Source organism: Ramularia collo-cygni, assembly GCF_900074925.1.
Source record: "Ramularia collo-cygni strain URUG2 genome assembly, contig: RCC_scaffold28, whole genome shotgun sequence".
Taxonomy (NCBI): Eukaryota; Fungi; Ascomycota; class Dothideomycetes; order Mycosphaerellales; family Mycosphaerellaceae; genus Ramularia; species Ramularia collo-cygni.
Window position 1 is genome coordinate 167,189 of NW_019716282.1, and position 17,772 is coordinate 184,960.

A 17,772-nucleotide genomic window follows, 5' to 3' on the forward strand; every position below is an offset into this window, starting at 1 on the left:
GACGACCTCCTATCGCTTAGCTATTAGAATGTCGAGTTGAACTTGTTGTTTATTTCCTTCTCACACCGATGGACGGATGGAATATCGAGATACAATGCGGGGAAACAATGTTTTAAGAGCCGAAGATTCAATGTCGTAGACGAGCTATTAAAGAATATAAAGGAGTCGTGTCTCAAGGTGTTAGGGGTTTCTACTATAGTCCGACGGACAACACGAATAAAAAAAAGGGGGGCGGAAACTACCAAAATATTCATAAAAACACCATGTTTTACTCCAAAACTAATATAAAACATTCGTCGTCGTATACCATGTCTAGTATTCCCCAACGCACAAAAACTACACCACTACCATAGCAAAAGATCCGCCACCACCCCAACCCTAACCCTGAAATTCCCCCCCAGAAGAAATGACAAAGTACATCGCAGCTTCTCACAACTCTTCTTCCGCAAAAACAAAAACAAAAACAATCAGAAGAAATGCCTCACCTCCTCCTGCATCAACCCCCCCTCCCTACCCCTAACCTCCATAGCCCTACGAGCCTGCACAAAAACATCATACCCATACCAAAATTCCTGCCTCTCCCGCCTCCCCCAAGGTTTCGCCGTCATTTCCATCAAAGGTCCTTTATAGAATTTCCTAATCGCAGAAATATGATCTGTGATGACGGGGTCTTTATTATTTTTGGCATTGCGTTGCATTTGGGAATTGGAATATAATTGCGTCGTGTTTACGCGAGGAAGGCGGAAATCATTGAGGAGTTGGAGACGTTGGGGGATACTTTCTTTCTGGGGGGAGAAGGTTGGTGGGAAGAGGATTTCTAGGGAGGCGGCGTCTTCTAGACCCATTGCTCCGCCTTGGGCCTGGTGATTGATAGATGTTAGTATAGGTTTTGATTGTACTGGGAGAGGGTTGGGGATGAGATGCTTTAGAATGGAAGGAAGGCTGGGGGGGGGAAACTTACGTGAACGGGCTGCATACAATGAGCCGCATCTCCAATAACCACCGCCCTCCCACAATTAAACCGCGGAAGTGCTTCGCGTTGCGCAATCGGAAAGCATTTCATCCCATCCCCTGCATGTTTCACAATAGCTTTCCAAGCAGGATGCAGCCCATCCAAAACTTCCAGAACTTCCTCAAGAGTTGCAGGGGAATTCCAACCTTGGTCGTCTTGATGATTGGCTCGCGTGTCGTGGAAAATTGCAACGTTGAGGATTTTGTCATTTCGACAGGGGTAGGTCATGATGAAGGTTCCGGTTTTGGATAATGCGGCGTAGAAACCTGAAGGCTGGTTTTCGAAAATGGGGCGCACGAGAGGGTCGTTGAGGAAGAGATCCATGGGGATGAGACCGCGGAAGACGGAGCGGCCGATTTTGATTAGAGGGGCGTCGCTGCCTGAGATTTGGTTGACGAATGTGCTCTGGGATGTTGGGTTAGTGGTGTTATTTTATCTTGGAGGAAGGGAAAGGGAGGGGAATCTTTACCTTGATACCATCTGCAACGACAATCATATCAAAAGTTTGCAGCTCTGCATCCTTGAACTGTATCTCTCCCTTCTCGCAATCCAAACCAACAACTTCCTTCCCAAGAACAATCTTCACTCCCCGACTTTCCGCCAGTTCCCGTAAACCTTGATGAAGATCGCATCGATGGAAAGCATTGAAATTATGCCCAAACCTCTCTCGAACATCCCCAAGATCCAACTGGATTTGCAACTCAAGCGTCTCTGGGTCAACATAACGACTTTGTTCTTTGAGAGTCTCGCCGGCAGCTTTGGCGTCGAAACCCCAATGATCTAGAATACGATTTCCATTTGGTGCGACTGTGATCGCCGCTCCGATTTCGTTTTTGAATGTCGATTTCTCGAAGATGGTTGCTTTGTGTCCAGAGTTTCGAAGGGCGATGCCGGCTCCGAGACCGACTATACCGGCGCCTATAATGGCGCAGTTGAGTGGAGTTTGGGCCATGTTAGTTTTGTGTGCGGTTGTCTTTTTGGGAGAGAGAGAGAGAGGAATGGATGTGGTTAAGAAAGCTGACGTCGTAAGGCATCCAATGTACATAGGTACCTACTTTACCTCATATCATGAAACATTGGCCGAAGCTCTCCGGCGCTATATGACTCGTACATGCTCCCGCTCACTCTGATCTGGAGTTAATGAACGAGAGCGATTTTTTGTAGGGTGACGTAACGAAGCGGACTCAAAGCAACACAACCGGTCGGATGTTGTACGCCGTCTTAGTTGTTGGAGCGATGGTGGTCGAGAGATCAGCCAATTTCGCATCTTTGGTTCGTTGATCTTGACTGGACGTAGTGCACTGTAAAGTGGTCTTCTATCTATACAACATCCTCGGCGACCGGTAATTCCGAAGTACCCTATGCCATGAGATGATGAGAGGGCTCGAGGAGGGGTAGAAGGCATAAGCTTTTCACGTTCACTCATCTAGCGCCAAGCTTGAGCGGAGCTTGCGGATCATGAGCAACAGAATAGATTCAACGACAAAGGACAATGGAAAGTTGATAGATCACATTGTACAAGCAGACAATTCATTACGATTATGAAAGTGGAGACTTACCGTCCCAGGGACGATCATTCCTCCATGTACGAGCATCAAGTTTCAGCCGCCCGACGACAATGCTTTTGCACGCACCATGCTTGAGTGTGTATACCGGCATGTGGGGTTTGCGATTCCCATAAAGCGCATATAGCAGTCTCACGGTCGACGTTGATGCCATGGATGCCTTTAATTCTTGGTCGCAGAACATTGAGTGCATCAGTAGTCATCGCTGAAGCTCTCGTCCGGTGGAAGTCTGGAGACATCGACTTCGAGCCAGCCATCGGCGTCTTCCTCGTTTTCATCGCGTTCGATGGCGACTTCCTCGCTGCCGTCTTGACTGCGGAAGAGGATCTGATGGTTGGGATCGGCATCGTCGTCTTGTTCTTCCTGCGGCATCGTTCCCGGGAGGAACGGATACGCGATTGTGAGGTGCAGCTTCCAGGCTTTGTCCAACTCGTCGCCACCGTCGTCGTCTTCATCAAGCTCGTCACCCTCGCCAGTCTCCTCGCCTCCGCCACAAGTTGACTGATACCTCGAACCTGACAGGATGCCTCCTGACAGACTCGTGATGTGTTGGTCGACCTCATCTTCGACGCTCGCAGAAGTTGCACCCACCTGATCATCCCACATCTCTGATTCCGCGATCCGCCGTGTCAGAATCGCCGACTGCTCAACATGCTCCCAGTCCTCGTATTCATCATCCACCACTGACTGGTACTGCGCCGATGCAGGGTCCTCATCGATATCACCCACGCTTCTGATCGTGTTACCATCGGAGAGTTCCCCGGGCATGCTCGAAGATCCAGAGAATGAGCTTCGACTGCCCCGTGCTTCCTTCACTCGGATATCCTGGAGGTGCGCGAAAAGTGAGATGCCTTCCACCGGCAAGCGATGTCCCACTTGTAGTCCTCGTTTCTCAAAGAAGACATCATCTTCGGACACATCGGAGTCGTCTGAGAAGGAGTTCCCGTCTTCCCGAATGGCCTTGAGAGGCTCGCCAATTGAGATTGGTGGCTGGACTGTTTGCTGACCATTCCGGCCAACGCGCGGTGAAGCGGACTTCCGAGGTGGTGGTGGTGGGAAATACTTTGGGAGGATGGGCGGGGTGTAGCGTTTGGGCGAGTCGGAGGCCTCGGAGAGAGAAGGGCGGCACGTGATGTGGAGGGGAAAGGCCTCGAGGCAGAGCAGGCTCTCACGATCTGAGAGGTTGGAGAGGCGATCATTCCGAGACTTCCTGGCGCGGTCTTGGATAAGTTGCGCTTCGGTGGAGAGGCGCTTCTGGGTGGCATCACATGCGACTGCAGTTGGTAGATCCGGCAGCTGATGAGCGGAAGGGTCGGACTTCTTTGCGCATGATGGCGCGCGAGGTGCAGCTGGCTTTCGACGAGCCGGCATTGGAGGAGGAGGCGCCACTGGTGCTCGCGTGTGATATGCGCGCGGTCGCGATGCCTTTGGATCAGGAGCGAGGCTTGCCTGATGATAGGCCAGTTGAAGCGACATGGTGAAGGCCATGTACGGGTTGGAGATGTGCGCGGAAGCGTCGACCCCTTGGGATGCGGATGCGGATGCCATGATGTTGTGGTATCACGTGGCCGTGGCCGTGGTCGTGTGTATTCTTTTATTGATCAGGCTATAATGGGGCTGGTATCGGGCGGTCGACGCGTGCAGAGAAGTGGATGAGGGCGACAAGTTGAGCTAGGTAAGGTACCTACGGGTGGGTTTGAAGTGGAGGTCGAGAAGAATTCGCATTCACTCACTTACCTACCTTGAGAACTTTCGTGTTCTGTCTTTGCTTCATTCACCATGATTCACCGAAGACATGTCTCTCCCCCCCGTCTCTCTACAGCAATGCGCATATTCGACAGGTGGCACATACATGTGGTACCCGAGAAGCGTAACGCATCCAGCCCATCAGGCCGCGATTGCTCTCCATGACGAGAAGCGACCTGATGATATGGCTGATGGCTTGCGATGATGCAGACGGGAGGGAGGGAGGGAGGTTAGTACTTGAGAGTGAAGCCAAACCACTTTTCGCGCTCCAAATATAGATTTGATCCACCACGTGGAACTCCAACCTACCTAGCTGCCGGTGGTGGAGGCGGGGTGTTCTGCCGGGCGGTGAGAACAGAACTCTGGGTGAACCTAGTGTACCAGGTAGCGACATCGATTAGGTATTGAACCAAACTCGTTGGAACACATGGAAGCCCGGCCTCGGTGGTGCGATACGTGAGTGTTTCTCAACAAACCACGGCTCAGCTTGAATATGTCGGAATGCAGTAGCCATCACAGATCGACGCGCACTTGGCCATCAGGCCCACCACGCATTTCGCCACAAATTGGGCCTAGGCCAGGCACGTTTCTCCAACTCCCGTCCCGCCTCGCTTGCTTTCCAGATTGCTTCTGGCGTCGGATCAGGATCGTGCTGGGGTAAGTTAAGGGCAGTCGGGCCCACCTGCATCCACCACGGACGACGGACGGGTCCACGGAACGATGCAATCCTGCCCGTACAGTAGTAAGGTACTTACTGTAGCAGCGATACCACACGGCATCCGTTGACTCGCGGCCTCGCTGCGCCGCTCAGATCCCTCAACAACTTGCCAGATGCGAATTGTTTGTCCGATCGGCTGCTCTTCTTTTCATCTTACAATCCCCGTTGCTAATCGTCACTGACGCCCCTCCGGTGTGATACCGATACATACCCTCATTACAATAGCACGCGAGACGAGACAGAACAGCTGCGATCCGAGTCGAAGAGCGCAGACATGCCGCAATAACGACCCAACCCGACACCTTTCTGTCCACGCGATGAAGACGTCTGGCGACGAGCGACCCAGCTGGTTCCAGCTCAAGGTCAAGCAGCCGGCCGCATTGTGCTACCAGCGCTACTTTGTCGAGCTCATCCTCCGTCAAAAGCCACTGCCACCTTCAAAGGATGGAAGACATGTCCTGCTTAATGCCGCCAACGATGCGCCACTGGTCGACGAGCGACGAGGCCATGCATACATCTCCAACAGCATTCGATCGTCGCGATATACCATCTTCGACTTTCTACCCAAGCAKCTGCTCTTCCAAGCCACGAGACTGTCCAATTTCTATTTCATATGCATAGGTGTTCCGCAAACCATTCCGGGACTATCCACCACTGGAAGCTACACAACAATCCTGCCATTGGCATTCTTCATTCTCTTGACCATGGCAAAGGAAGGATACGACGACTTTTGCCGACACAAGCTTGACAAGGTGGAGAACAACCTGTTGGCGTTGGTTCTGCGACGAAGAAACGCAGATGGACATGTGCAGGCGAGTGAAAGTGCATTGGAGAGAGCCATTTCCAAAATGCAAGGTTTACTGTGGAAAGCAAAGGCTCATTCCGAGGAGGTTGTTGTTGAAGAGAAAGAGCCGGACGAGGACGACACATATGCATGGGCCAAGACGAAGTGGCACAATGTCTCGGTCGGGGATGTGATCAAGCTCAAACGAGACGATCCTGTCCCGGCAGACATCATCTTGTTACACTCCACGGGAGAGAATGGCGTGGCCTATGTTGAGACGATGGGTCTCGATGGCGAAACCAACCTGAAGCCCAAACAGGCTCTCCCAGCTTTGCTCGATGCCTGTAGCACTGTGGGCGACATTCGACGCGCAGATGTGGAATGTGTTTTGGAGGACCCGAATCCGAATCTGTACGATTTCAACGGCAAGGTCACCGTCAATGGCACGACGCTCCCTCTAGCATTGAACGAAGTCATCTACCGAGGCAGTGTCATTCGCAACACCACGCATCTCTACGGCCTTGTTGTCAACACGGGAGAGGAATGTAAGATTCGCGAAAATGCAAACCATCATCCGACCGCCAAGGTCCCACGCTTGGAAAGATACGCAAATCAAGTCGTACTGACTCTGATCGTGTACGTCGTCACACTCTCGGTCGGATTCTCAATGGGATATCTCCTGTGGCACTCTGATTTCGAAAAGGGAGCATGGTACTTGGAAAACGCCGCTCCGGAATTCAAGCAAATCATCATCGGTTTCCTCATCATGTTCAACAATATCATCCCACTAGCTCTTTACATCTCACTTGAGATTGTAAAGGTCGGCCAATTATTGATGGTTCAGAGCGATGTCAAAATGTACGATGAAAAAACTGACACAACCATGAGATGCAACACAAACACGATTCTGGAAAACCTTGGACAGGTTAGCTACATCCTTTCCGACAAGACCGGAACGTTGACTGAAAACGTCATGCGCTTTCGCGGCATCAGTCTGGGAGGGGTGGTCTGGATGCATGAGCCTACCGCGAAAGCACATGCCACTGTTGAGGCCGAGCAGAGCGAAAAGTCAACGTCAACGATGCCTCAGCAAACCAAAGTGGAAGCCATGAAGCCATCCTTTGAAAACCCCAGTATCTTTGTAGAGGAGCGCGAGATTCCCTCCTCAAGTTCTGATCGCTCTTCCGAACCGCGAGCGTCCAAGCTCTACACACGTAGGTCKACGAGTCGTCCAAAGCAAGCGCCGGCGGAGCGCACAACTGCAGAGTTGATCGAGATCATGCAGCGACAGCCCGACTCCGCCATCGCACGGAAAGCGCGAGAGTTCATTCTCGGTCTCGCCATATGTCACACCGCGCTGCCAGAGGTAGATTCAAAAAATGGGAAAATCGATTTTCAGGCCTCTTCACCAGATGAACTTGCGCTTGTACGCGCCGCGCAGGACCTAGGTTATCTCCTCATTCAACGCTCATCGCGGAGTGTCGAGCTGCTCATCACTAACACAAATGGGAGCGAAACGAAAGAGCTGTACGAAATTCTCGAGGTAATCGAATTCAGCAGCAAGCGAAAGCGAATGTCGATTGTGGTGCGTTGCCCAAATAATCGCATCTGGCTGATCTGTAAGGGTGCCGACAGCGCCATCATTCCCCGTTTGCGACAAGCGGAGCTCGCTGAGAGGCAGTCGCAGGAAGTCCGGAGAAGTGTTGATTATGGACGCAGATTGGCAAGGAAAAGTGAGCAGAACGAATCCAGGAACAGCTTCGGCGCACGGCCCAGCCTGCAGATCCGCAGCAGAAGCTCCATGGATGTGCAAAGGTCAATTGGACTTGGGAGAGCAAACCTGGATGTCCCCAAGCCCAGTTATGAAATCCGGAGAAGTCTTCAGCAAGACCTCAACAATCTCGAGGACAAGGATGACACGGCGCTGTTTGCACGCTGTTTTGAACATATCGATGCCTTCGCGACCGAGGGGCTCCGCACGCTGCTATTTGCACACAAGTACCTCGACGCGGATGAGTACGAAACCTGGAGGAAGATCCACCACGAGGCTACAACGTCGTTAGTCCATCGTCAGGAGCGCATCTATGCGGCTGGTGAGGTGATTGAACAAGGATTCGACCTGTTGGGTGCTTCTGCGATTGAGGACAAGCTGCAAAAGGGAGTGCCTGAGACGATTGAGAAGTTGAGAAAGGCCAACATCAAAATCTGGATGTTGACTGGTGACAAGCGGGAGACGGCCATCAATATTGCCCACTCGGCAAGGATCTGCCAGCAGACTTCAGTAGTGACGATATTAGATTCCACCAGAGGAGATCTCGCTGGCCAAATGATGGACGCTCTCCAGGAGGAATCAGCGCACAGAGTTGTCGTCATTGACGGCCAAACACTGACAATCGTTTCCGCCAACCCGGAGCTCAAGCACACCTTCTTCAGCACTATAATCTCTCAGATTGATTCTGTTATTGTTTGTCGTGCCAGTCCGGCGCAGAAGGCTGCCATTGTGACTGCTATTCGTGCGCGTCTTCCTGGTCTTACCTTGGCTATTGGTGATGGAGCGAATGATATTGCGATGATCCAGGCCGCGCACGTTGGGATTGGACTTTCTGGGAATGAAGGTCTTCAAGCTGCACGTAAGTTGTCATTGGTKATCACTCTTTGGTATGTTGCTGACTATATCCTTCCTGCTTTCAGGTGTTGCCGATTTCTCCATTGCGCAGTTCCGCTTCCTGCAACGCCTTTTGCTTGTGCACGGACGATATCAATACGTGAGGACAGCYAAGTTTGTGCTCCTGACTTTCTGGAAAGAGATGTTCTTCTACATGATGCAAGCGCTGTATCAGAGACACAATGGCTTTACTGGCACTTCACTTTACGAGGCGTGGTCGCTGACAGTATTGAATACTTTGTAAGCTCAACCATCAATCCTCCCCATGCATCATCATGTTGCTGACTGATTACCCGCAGATTCACGTCCTTGTGTGTAATCGTGCCTGGAATCTTCGAACAAGATCTTCGACCATCTACGCTTCTCGCGGTGCCGGAACTATATGTCTTTGGACAGAGGAACCAAGGATTGAACATCCCCATGTATCTCGCCTGGATGATTCACGGGGGAGCGAATGGAATTATTGTCTGGTTTGTCATCTGGGCCGCCTTTGGCTCCACTAATGTAATGAGCGATCGTGGTCTCTTTGCCCTTGGCGACCTCGCTTTCACCTTGGGAATTGTCTGGACGAATTGGAAGTGTCTAATCCTCGAGACACAATACAAGACTTTGATCGTCGGCATCTCTCTCGTCATCACAGTGGGCGGATGGTTCGCGTGGAATGGCTTCATGGCAAGCGTGTACAGCAACAATCTTTCGCCCTATGATGTCAAGGGAGGCTTCAACGGGACTTTCGGCACCGATTGGAACTGGTGGCTTGCGCTCCTCCTCGCCCTGCTCATCCTCATCACGTTGGAGCTGGTGTATGATGCCGTCAAGAGAAATCTCATCGCTGCGAAGATGTGGCCGAGGTGGAGACATTTCTTGCCTCGTTTGGATAAGCGGAAGCAGCAGCAGCAGCAGGAAGAGATTGTTGTTGCGGAGGATATGGAGATTGAGCTCTGGCAGCAGATGGAGAGGGATCCTGTGATTGCGGAGCAGTTGCTGGAGATGGCTGGGGAGGAGGGAGGTATTGCGGAGGAGGAGGAAGAAGAGGAAGAGGAGGAGGAGGTGGTGTTGTTGCAGGATATTGAAATCGCGGAGCCGGAGAGGGGGAGAATGAGGAGGATGTTTTGGAGGAAGAAGGGATGAGGTTTGGAATGATGTGGTGGAGGTGAGATGATGTTACCTATGAGGTTTGTGAATGCCTATTATGACTTGGACGATGATACCCTTCGAGGCGGCGTGGGATGTACATACATACATATACATACAGACAGTTGATGCATGTAGAGAGCCCGAGGGCAAAGTTGTTGTTGCTGCCGCTAGTTGGGGGTTATCTTGTGAAGAGGAGGTGGTCCTGTAGCTAGGTAGTACCTCACCTAAGGTACCTTTGTCAAACTTGTGTGTTAGGTCGGCGATCAATCTCGCGCCGGATGAATTATCTACCAGCGGAAGCGCCTCCGTGTTTCATCTTGGACAGCACGAGGCAGGGGTACAGATCTACCTGATGATGATGATGATGATGCACCATCTTCACCTTCACGATCGCGACTGCTTGTTTTTGTACATAGCACGACGCGTGACTCTTTGCTGCAGGCAGCACATTCGATTAATCATACCTACCCTCTCGTCACTCTCTTCACCACCTGGCTTACCTCTTCAACACCCTACCTCTTCAACACCGACTTCACCTCCACACACCTCCGGATCCTTGTGCATTCCATGAACATAGCTGGTCTATCCCTCCATCATGCCGCTCAAGGCGCCCGAAGCATATGAGCTCGATCGCTCCGACAACAGCCCATTCCTCGACCCCGACGAAGACGAAGGCTCCGACGTCTCCGACATTGACGAGTTTGACCCCCTCAAAAACTCCCGCCGACGCTACACGGATGATGCATCACAACCACTGCGCAGCATCTTCGATAGCGAGAAGAATGTGTCGTTTGTGCAGCAGCCGTTGGTTTGGTTGGACGATCGGCGGAGACGGGGTAGTTGGCAGCGGTGGTTGATTCCGAGCCGGTTTTGCTGCTTGTTGGGAGTGTTGTTTGTGACTACGCTTTTGTTGCTGCTGAGTGCGGGTGGGCTTTGGGTCTATAGGATTGGCGGCGTGCCTGATGATGGGGAGTCCGAGGCGTGGTATCCCAGTCCGAATGGCGGGACGGTCGATGCGTGGAGGGATGGTTATGTCAAGGCCGCGGAGATGGTGGGGCGGATGACGTTGATTGAAAAGGTCAATGTTACGACGGGAACGGGATGGTCGATGGGAATGTGCGTGGGTAATACGGCTCCTGTCAATCGGGTGGGTTTCCCGAGTTTGTGCCTACAGGATGGACCTCTTGGCTTGCGGTTCGTGGATAATGCTACGGCTTGGCCGGCGGGGATCACGGTCGGAGCTACGTGGAACAAGGAATTGATGTATCAACGTGGTCRAGCGCATGGGTTTGAGGCGAAGATGAAGGGCATCAATGTCATTTTGGGTCCGTCCATGGGAGGGTTGGGAAGACTGCCTGCTGGTGGGCGGAACTGGGAGGGCTTTGGCGCTGATCCTGTCCTTCAAGCTGTTGGAGCTTCACAAACCATTCGCGGAATCCAAGATACGGGTGTTATCGCCACTGCAAAACACTTTGTTGGCAACGAGCAAGAACACTTTCGCCAGGCAAGAGAATGGGGCATTCCAAACGCGATATCGTCGAATATCGATGACAGGACYCTACACGAGGTCTACGCCTGGCCATTTGCAGAGTCAATTCGCGCTGGAGTCGCGAGTGTCATGTGTTCATACAACCAGGTCAACAACAGTTATGCCTGCCAGAACAGCAAGCTCATGAACGGGATGCTAAAGGATGAGCTCGGCTTCCAAGGATTTATTCAGAGCGACTGGCTGGCTCAGCGATCTGGTGTTGCTTCTGCTATTGCCGGTCTGGACATGTCGATGCCAGGCGATGGTCTCGGATGGCAGGACGGCGATTCCCTCTGGGGTGGCCAACTTACCAAGTCTGTGTTGAACGGCTCCGTGCCGATGGAGCGACTGAATGACATGGTTTTGAGAGTCGTGGCTGCATGGTACCAGCTCGGGCAAGATGATGCGACTCACTGGCCCAATGGCACTTCGAGCAGCTCCGCAACATTCAGCAGCTGGACTGATGACAAAGTCGGCAAAATCTTCCAGGGCGCATCGAACAGCAACGACACCGCCGTTGTAAATCAGTTCGTTGAGGTTCGTAACACGACAGAAGGCGGAGACCACGACATATTGGCTCGTAAGATTGCAGCCGAAGGTATTGTAATGGTCAAGAACGATGACAATGTTCTGCCGCTTGCTCGGAATGGATCTGGCGTTCACTCCACACGATATGGAAAGTCTCTGGGTGACAAGGTCAAAGTCGCCATCTTTGGCGAAGATGCTTTTGCGAACCCACGCGGCCCCAACGCTTGTGTCGACCGTGGTTGCAATGAGTATACATTGGCGGTAGGCTGGGGCTCAGGTGCTTCCGATTTCCCACATCTCATCGCCCCCTTCGACGCTCTCAACGCCACTTTCAATCACAGCAGCTGGGATGTCACACCTTTCAATCATCAGGGAGCCAAGCATGCAGGCGAGCTTGCCGAAGAGCAGGACCTATGCATTGTATTCATSAATTCTGATGCAGGTGAAGGTTTCTTGAGTTGGGGTCATCTCCGGGGAGACCGCAATGATCTATATTCCCAGAAGCAGGGCGATACGCTTGTGGTCGAGGTAGCGAACAGGTGCGGAAATTCGCACAATACGCACGGGTCTGCTGCCAATACGATCGTCGTCTTCCACACCGTCGGTCCGGTGGTGGTCGAAAAGTGGATTGATATGCCGGGAATCAAGAGTGTACTCATTGCCCATCTTCCAGGGCAGGAGTCAGGATATGCACTCGCAGATGTTATGTTCGGCGATGTCAATCCATCTGGCAAGCTTCCTTATACGATTGTAAAGGATGAGGATGACTTTGGACCGGACAGTAAGATTTTGACCTTCCCACACCAGCTCGTTCCGCAGCAAAACTTCACCGAAGGTCTTTATATCGACTACCGATATCTCGATAAGCATAACATCACCCCTCGATATGCATTCGGTCATGGGTTGAGCTACACAAATTTCCAATTATCGTCTGTTGTGGCTCAAAGTCTGGACATTCAAGGCGAACTCCCAGCTCCCCGACCAGAGCCGTCCGCAAAATCACCGACACTCGACACGACGATCCCTGACGCGGCATCTGCAGTCTGGCCTGAAGGTTTCAAGAAGTTGAAGAAGTTCATCTATCCTTACATTGACTCGGCTTCTGATGGCAAACCCAAAGGCCCACCCCAACTTCCCTACGATCCCGCAAATCCCCACGCCCTTTCCCCAGCCGGTGGCGCTCAGGGCGGTAATCCAGATCTTTACACCCCCGCCGTGGCCGTCAAAGCCTCTCTCTCGAATGTGGGAAGCTTGACGGGTAAAGCAGTGGTGCAATTGTACCTGAGTTACCCACCGGAAGTCAAGGATGCGGATGGTGAGATTGTCGACATGCCAATCAAGGTCCTTCGCGGGTTTGAAAAGTATGAAGTCGAAGTCGGACAGGATCAAATCCTGGACTTTGAACTGACGAGGAAGGATTTGAGTTATTGGGATGTGAAGCGACAGAACTGGGTGCTGCCAAAGGGAGAATTCACTGTTGCATTGGGCTTCAGCTCGGCGGAAATGGCTGGCCAGGCGACGGTTACGGTGTTGTAGATGCGTGGAATTGGAGGCTGAATTTTTGATCGAGGAGTGAGTGGATTGGGTGTGTTTGTTTATCGAGGCGTTGGTGATATTTGAGGAGAACAGCACTTGTGTACATACATACCGGAGGTAACCACCTACGGGAAAGGGAGAGAGGACTCGGTTGTACTTACACCTTAGCGAACGGAGCATGGATTCGATACCCTTTGTAGATTATTGCCTGGAATTGAAACGGAACCACCTTGTTGTAAATTGAGATTTTGTTTCCTCCGCTGGTTATGAAAAGTTCCAAATACTTACACACTTAAGTATCTGTAACCAAGTGAGGTAGCTAGCTCTATGAATGTTCGTAGATTTTGTAGGATTCAGCAAGCTAGGTATGAAATCGATCTACCCCTTAGGAATTCGTGGCACTTCTTCATGTGGCTTAAATCTCGACGCAAAATCATTCGCTCTGACTTATGGAAGGGGGGGGGGGGGGATCATCGAGCTCGACTTTATTAGGATTGCGTTTGAATAGGTAGATCCAACTAAGACTACCGCGCTGGGGGACTGTTCAAGCTCTGCGGATTATGAGAACATTTCGAGCAAAATCTCATACGGCTGCATTCTATATCTCGACCTGATAATATGCTGCTTACCAAGCGTGTCGTCTCTTCATGCCGGGACGCCTCATCCACCGACACGAGAAGCTCTTATCCTAGTGATAGCTTGGGCACTCACCATCTCCGCGGCAGTGTCTTGGCACGGACATATAGTCTACAAGAGGCAGCTCTTGTTCGAACTTTAGACAGACTATCGAATCTTCTTCTTCACTCATTTTCACGCCACTATAGTGTCCACGTTGATCGATCGCCCTAAGCTCTTTTAGTAAGGACTATATCAAGAGCCTATAATCCCGTCCATTCACTCGGTAATGTACTGCAAATACTTCCCTCATCTCAAGTGCATGCGCGATGCAAAGCTYTCTTTATGGTTGTTGTGTTAAGTTCTGGTTTACGCCCTTCACTGGTGAGCTTTGAAGCCAGCCGAATCTCGGATGAGCGTAGGCGCTTCAACAGATGATTTCATCGACGCATGCTACTAAAGACCTGCTCCGAAGATGGTGGACTCTACACCAAACGACGATAGGATGGTCACGCTCGAACCAGCAGTCTGAGACGACGACCCAACCACGAGGTGCTTTGCTTCTTGCTCACTTGGCTGATTCGGTTCATCTTAATACTTCTTCAACGTCTTACGAATAAACAAATGTTCAACCTTCACTGGCGATTACCTGATCGTAGATGACATCCAGCGGCTTGGCAAGCTCATCCGCCAGATCCATCAAAGCATCCCAATCCTTACAGATATGAGTGGCACCCAATCCAAGTGTTCGGTCTGTAATATTGCTCCCGGGAGTGATGCCTTCGAGAGCCATGTCCCCTGCGCACATGAGAGATTGCCGGACGTAGTCGAAGCAGTGATATACGTGCTCGACTGCCAAACTTGCTGGAAGCTTGTGTCCATGAGTTGATGCGAGATAGGCACGGAATATCAGTCCCTAGAGTTGTTGATATTTATATGTGAGCTTCCTTCCCGTCGACCAGCACACTCGAACAAGGGCTCACACTCACCAGACAGTGTACTCCATGGAATGCTGCCATTCCGTACATATTGACGGCTGTGCCGTTGGGCGTCGTCAAAGGAGCTACCAAGACGTAATCCTCTGGATTGTCGACTGTAAGAAAGCCTCGACCCTCTGTGCATCCCGTTAAACCTTGAACTTCGCCATGGTTATGAGAGACAACGTACCAGGCATAAACGCCTTCTTCCAAGTTGTAGCAACCAGCTGGTCCTTTTCCGTGTAGTTCATCTTCTGATCATATGGAATGTACTCCGGAGCCTTACGAAATACAACCGTCTTGAGCGGTACTGCAATTCCGAGTCGTCAAACTATGCATTTCCGATATACTGGACCAAGAACGCACCCTTTGGAATTAACCCGTTGACTTCCTCCGCCAGATTTCGGACTGGTTGGCAGGAGTTGCTATGCTCTGCTGCTCGCCAAAGCAGAGATAATAGTACCACGTTGAACATTAAACTCCCAGCAAGCATCCCGATCAAAATGGCTGGTAGGGAAAGACATTTTCGTTGACGCTTTCGCTCGCGGAAAGTTGGTGAGGGCTCATCTTCTGACTCGGACGATAAGACCTTGGTATACTTCTCCATCGTCCCGAATGTGAGATGCGTGAAGCTGCTGAATTGAAAATGCACAATTCTTGTCTTCAGTCGGCAGGCTGACTGATGACTTCGATGATGGAGGATGGTGGGGAGACGGAGCAATGCATTGCCAACCGGGAATACGTGTCATGGTCCCGATCCATGTAATATCGTGGCATGATGTCCAGTTCTTCATGTCGGGATATATAGCGTGGCACCCCTGTCCAATCCTGGTCGCTGAAGCAAGTCCCATGAAGATTATCATCAATTCACCATGAAACTACGACCAGGGTGCTACGGTCTATTCATCTTATTGTCTTGGCTATGCGATGTCTCTTCTGATCAGGAGACAGCTTGTAGGTTCCAATACCCTGTCCGGATACATACAGTAACCTTCTTATTAAGGACATCACGATACTAAGCTACTGATGTACCGTAGCAATTTGAGACTTTGTAAAGGCGGCGCCCCTGAAGCTACGAGGTGTAACTCCGTAAGTCGTCGAAGTGCGATATACGTAAGCGCAGCCCCTTCGCGACAATCGTCGACTGCTAAAGAGCTCCCAAAAGCCCCGGCATTTCTCAAGCTATTAAGGTACGATGCTTATAAGCTCACCGTCGGTAGCTGCTGTGTGTGGGGATATAGGTAGGGGCAACGGCGTGAACTGTACCCTACATGGTTCGATCTTCACGTGCGACAGCTGTTGTACATGGAGAAAATCCCGCTTATGAGAAGCTTTATCAAAGAAAAAGAATACCTACCAACGTCGTCAAGGACGAGGACGGTTTCGACGCAATTTCTAACAGAATCGGTCAACTCCCCTTAACAAGCCGGAGATTCTAGAGCTGATCTTATACGGCTTGTGGAATGAATACCTATGGGGTTGCAGGGCAGGACAACAACTCCCATAACATTACAGGAGCTCCTGATCAGGATTTTACGTTCATCGATAGCTGTTGCAGGGGTGGAAGCTCAAAAGCTTCTGTACAATGGGTGTCCCGCATACAAGAGTACTTACTTGGCGAGCTTCCTATCCCCGTAGGTACTAAAGCTTGCATCGTGGCCTTGTGAATGGACAATGCCCCTTACACCAGGCGAAACAGAAGTTTTTCATCCCTCTACTAACYAGGAGCGGAAAGTTCCGAATAATTCTGTATGCACGACTGAGATTGTAAGGGTATAGGTAGGGGATGATCGCATAGGACTACTATTCTGACTCGCACGATCAGTGATCTCTAGAAGCTATTACTGGGTTGATTCCTTGCTCATAGAGCTCCAACCTCAAGGTCAACGCAATCGGCCGACGGCGAGCCTTTCGATGAGACTGCATGGTGGAGCTCATAACGGTCAGGGAAAGAATCTGACATCCGTGTATAATAAACGTCGTAGCCCGCGTGGTCCATCGCAAGAGTATTTCACACTCAACTCCAGATCACTCTCAAGTCCAGATCACACAAGACCCAGGGATACATTGAGACCATCGAATCGTGTCAACACTCGCAGAGCTATGCATTTGAAGAACATAATTGGGGTTGTCGCAGCCTTTATGGGCGCGTTGGCCTGGGCTGCCCCAATCAGCAGTGTCGACGATGCTGCTGCACCCGATGGAATGAACCAGAGTGAGTCCTTATTCATGTAGACCTCTTCCTCAGTATCGACCCGTTCTGACTTGACCAGAGAGAGGATGCTGCTGGAGCGAGTGGACCAAAGGGGACGATGACCCTTTCGAAGAAGCTATTGCTGCAGCAGAGGCAGATGGAAAAGATGATGAGTAGGCTCGCCATGGCGATATGCGAAGCCTATGGTTTGTCCTACGATGTCAGAAGGATCTAGGAGGAACCATATACGAATCGAGTGACTGAGGAGCTGTTTCTACTATGCGCTGTAAGCAGGTGATTGAATGGATGCTTATGAGAGGAGGAAGTAAACGGAAGTCGGAGGTTATTTCGCGCTTTGAGCATAGACCACGCGCTAGTGCCGAACTAGGCGCTACGGCATGTGAATGTGAATGAAACGTCTAGCTTCAAGCTGAGTGAAGATATGGCGCGCATGATCGAAGTCAAACTTGCGAGTAGCTGAATGATATTCCTGAATCGTAAGTCTTATCGCCATAGTACTTTACTATCGGGAGCTAATTGAGAAATGTCATGTCCGTGCCCTTTTTCATCCTAGACGCCTGCCCGCATGGTTGTTGTAATAAGGCCTTTTAGCGTTGGCTGAACTACTGATGTCATTTGGACCATCATCTTCGTAGCATCGTCTGCTTCGTCGATCACCATGGACGGTCTGCTGGCTTTGTTAAAACTATTTCGATGATGTCCATCAGGGAGTGAAAGTGGTGACGGGTCGTCGGTAAGCCCGAATG

The 17,772-nt window shown here is 51.1% G+C and overlaps 6 protein-coding genes; 3 read left to right on the forward strand and 3 right to left on the reverse strand.

Annotated features, from left to right (window-relative positions):
- Nucleotides 1-467: 467 nt before the first annotated feature.
- RCC_11264 (related to salicylate 1-monooxygenase) lies at nt 468-1,964 on the reverse strand (the record flags this gene model as incomplete). XM_023776486.1 has 3 exons in its annotated part: nt 468-860; nt 962-1,417; nt 1,482-1,964. The coding sequence occupies 3 exons, from the start codon at nt 1,962-1,964 to the stop codon at nt 468-470; spliced, it is 1,332 nt and encodes a 443-aa protein (XP_023632254.1).
- An 805-nt stretch (nt 1,965-2,769) lies between these two features.
- RCC_11265 (uncharacterized protein) lies at nt 2,770-4,125 on the reverse strand (the record flags this gene model as incomplete). Its single annotated transcript, XM_023776487.1, has 1 exon — nt 2,770-4,125. The coding sequence occupies one exon, from the start codon at nt 4,123-4,125 to the stop codon at nt 2,770-2,772; it is 1,356 nt and encodes a 451-aa protein (XP_023632255.1).
- A 1,233-nt stretch (nt 4,126-5,358) lies between these two features.
- RCC_11266 (related to ATPases) lies at nt 5,359-9,621 on the forward strand (the record flags this gene model as incomplete). XM_023776488.1 has 3 exons in its annotated part: nt 5,359-8,455; nt 8,517-8,730; nt 8,790-9,621. 3 exons carry the CDS (start codon nt 5,359-5,361, stop codon nt 9,619-9,621), a joined length of 4,143 nt encoding a protein of 1,380 aa, XP_023632256.1.
- Nucleotides 9,622-10,222: 601 nt separating this feature from the next.
- Nucleotides 10,223-13,219, forward strand: RCC_11267 (related to beta-glucosidase 2 precursor; the record flags this gene model as incomplete). Its single annotated transcript, XM_023776489.1, has 1 exon — nt 10,223-13,219. The coding sequence occupies one exon, from the start codon at nt 10,223-10,225 to the stop codon at nt 13,217-13,219; it is 2,997 nt and encodes a 998-aa protein (XP_023632257.1).
- A 1,243-nt stretch (nt 13,220-14,462) lies between these two features.
- On the reverse strand, nt 14,463-15,418 carry RCC_11268 (uncharacterized protein; the record flags this gene model as incomplete). XM_023776490.1 has 4 exons in its annotated part: nt 14,463-14,750; nt 14,824-14,948; nt 15,002-15,121; nt 15,178-15,418. 4 exons carry the CDS (start codon nt 15,416-15,418, stop codon nt 14,463-14,465), a joined length of 774 nt encoding a protein of 257 aa, XP_023632258.1.
- Nucleotides 15,419-16,914: 1,496 nt separating this feature from the next.
- Nucleotides 16,915-17,182, forward strand: RCC_11269 (uncharacterized protein; the record flags this gene model as incomplete). XM_023776491.1 has 2 exons in its annotated part: nt 16,915-17,026; nt 17,085-17,182. 2 exons carry the CDS (start codon nt 16,915-16,917, stop codon nt 17,180-17,182), a joined length of 210 nt encoding a protein of 69 aa, XP_023632259.1.
- Nucleotides 17,183-17,772: the final 590 nt, after the last annotated feature.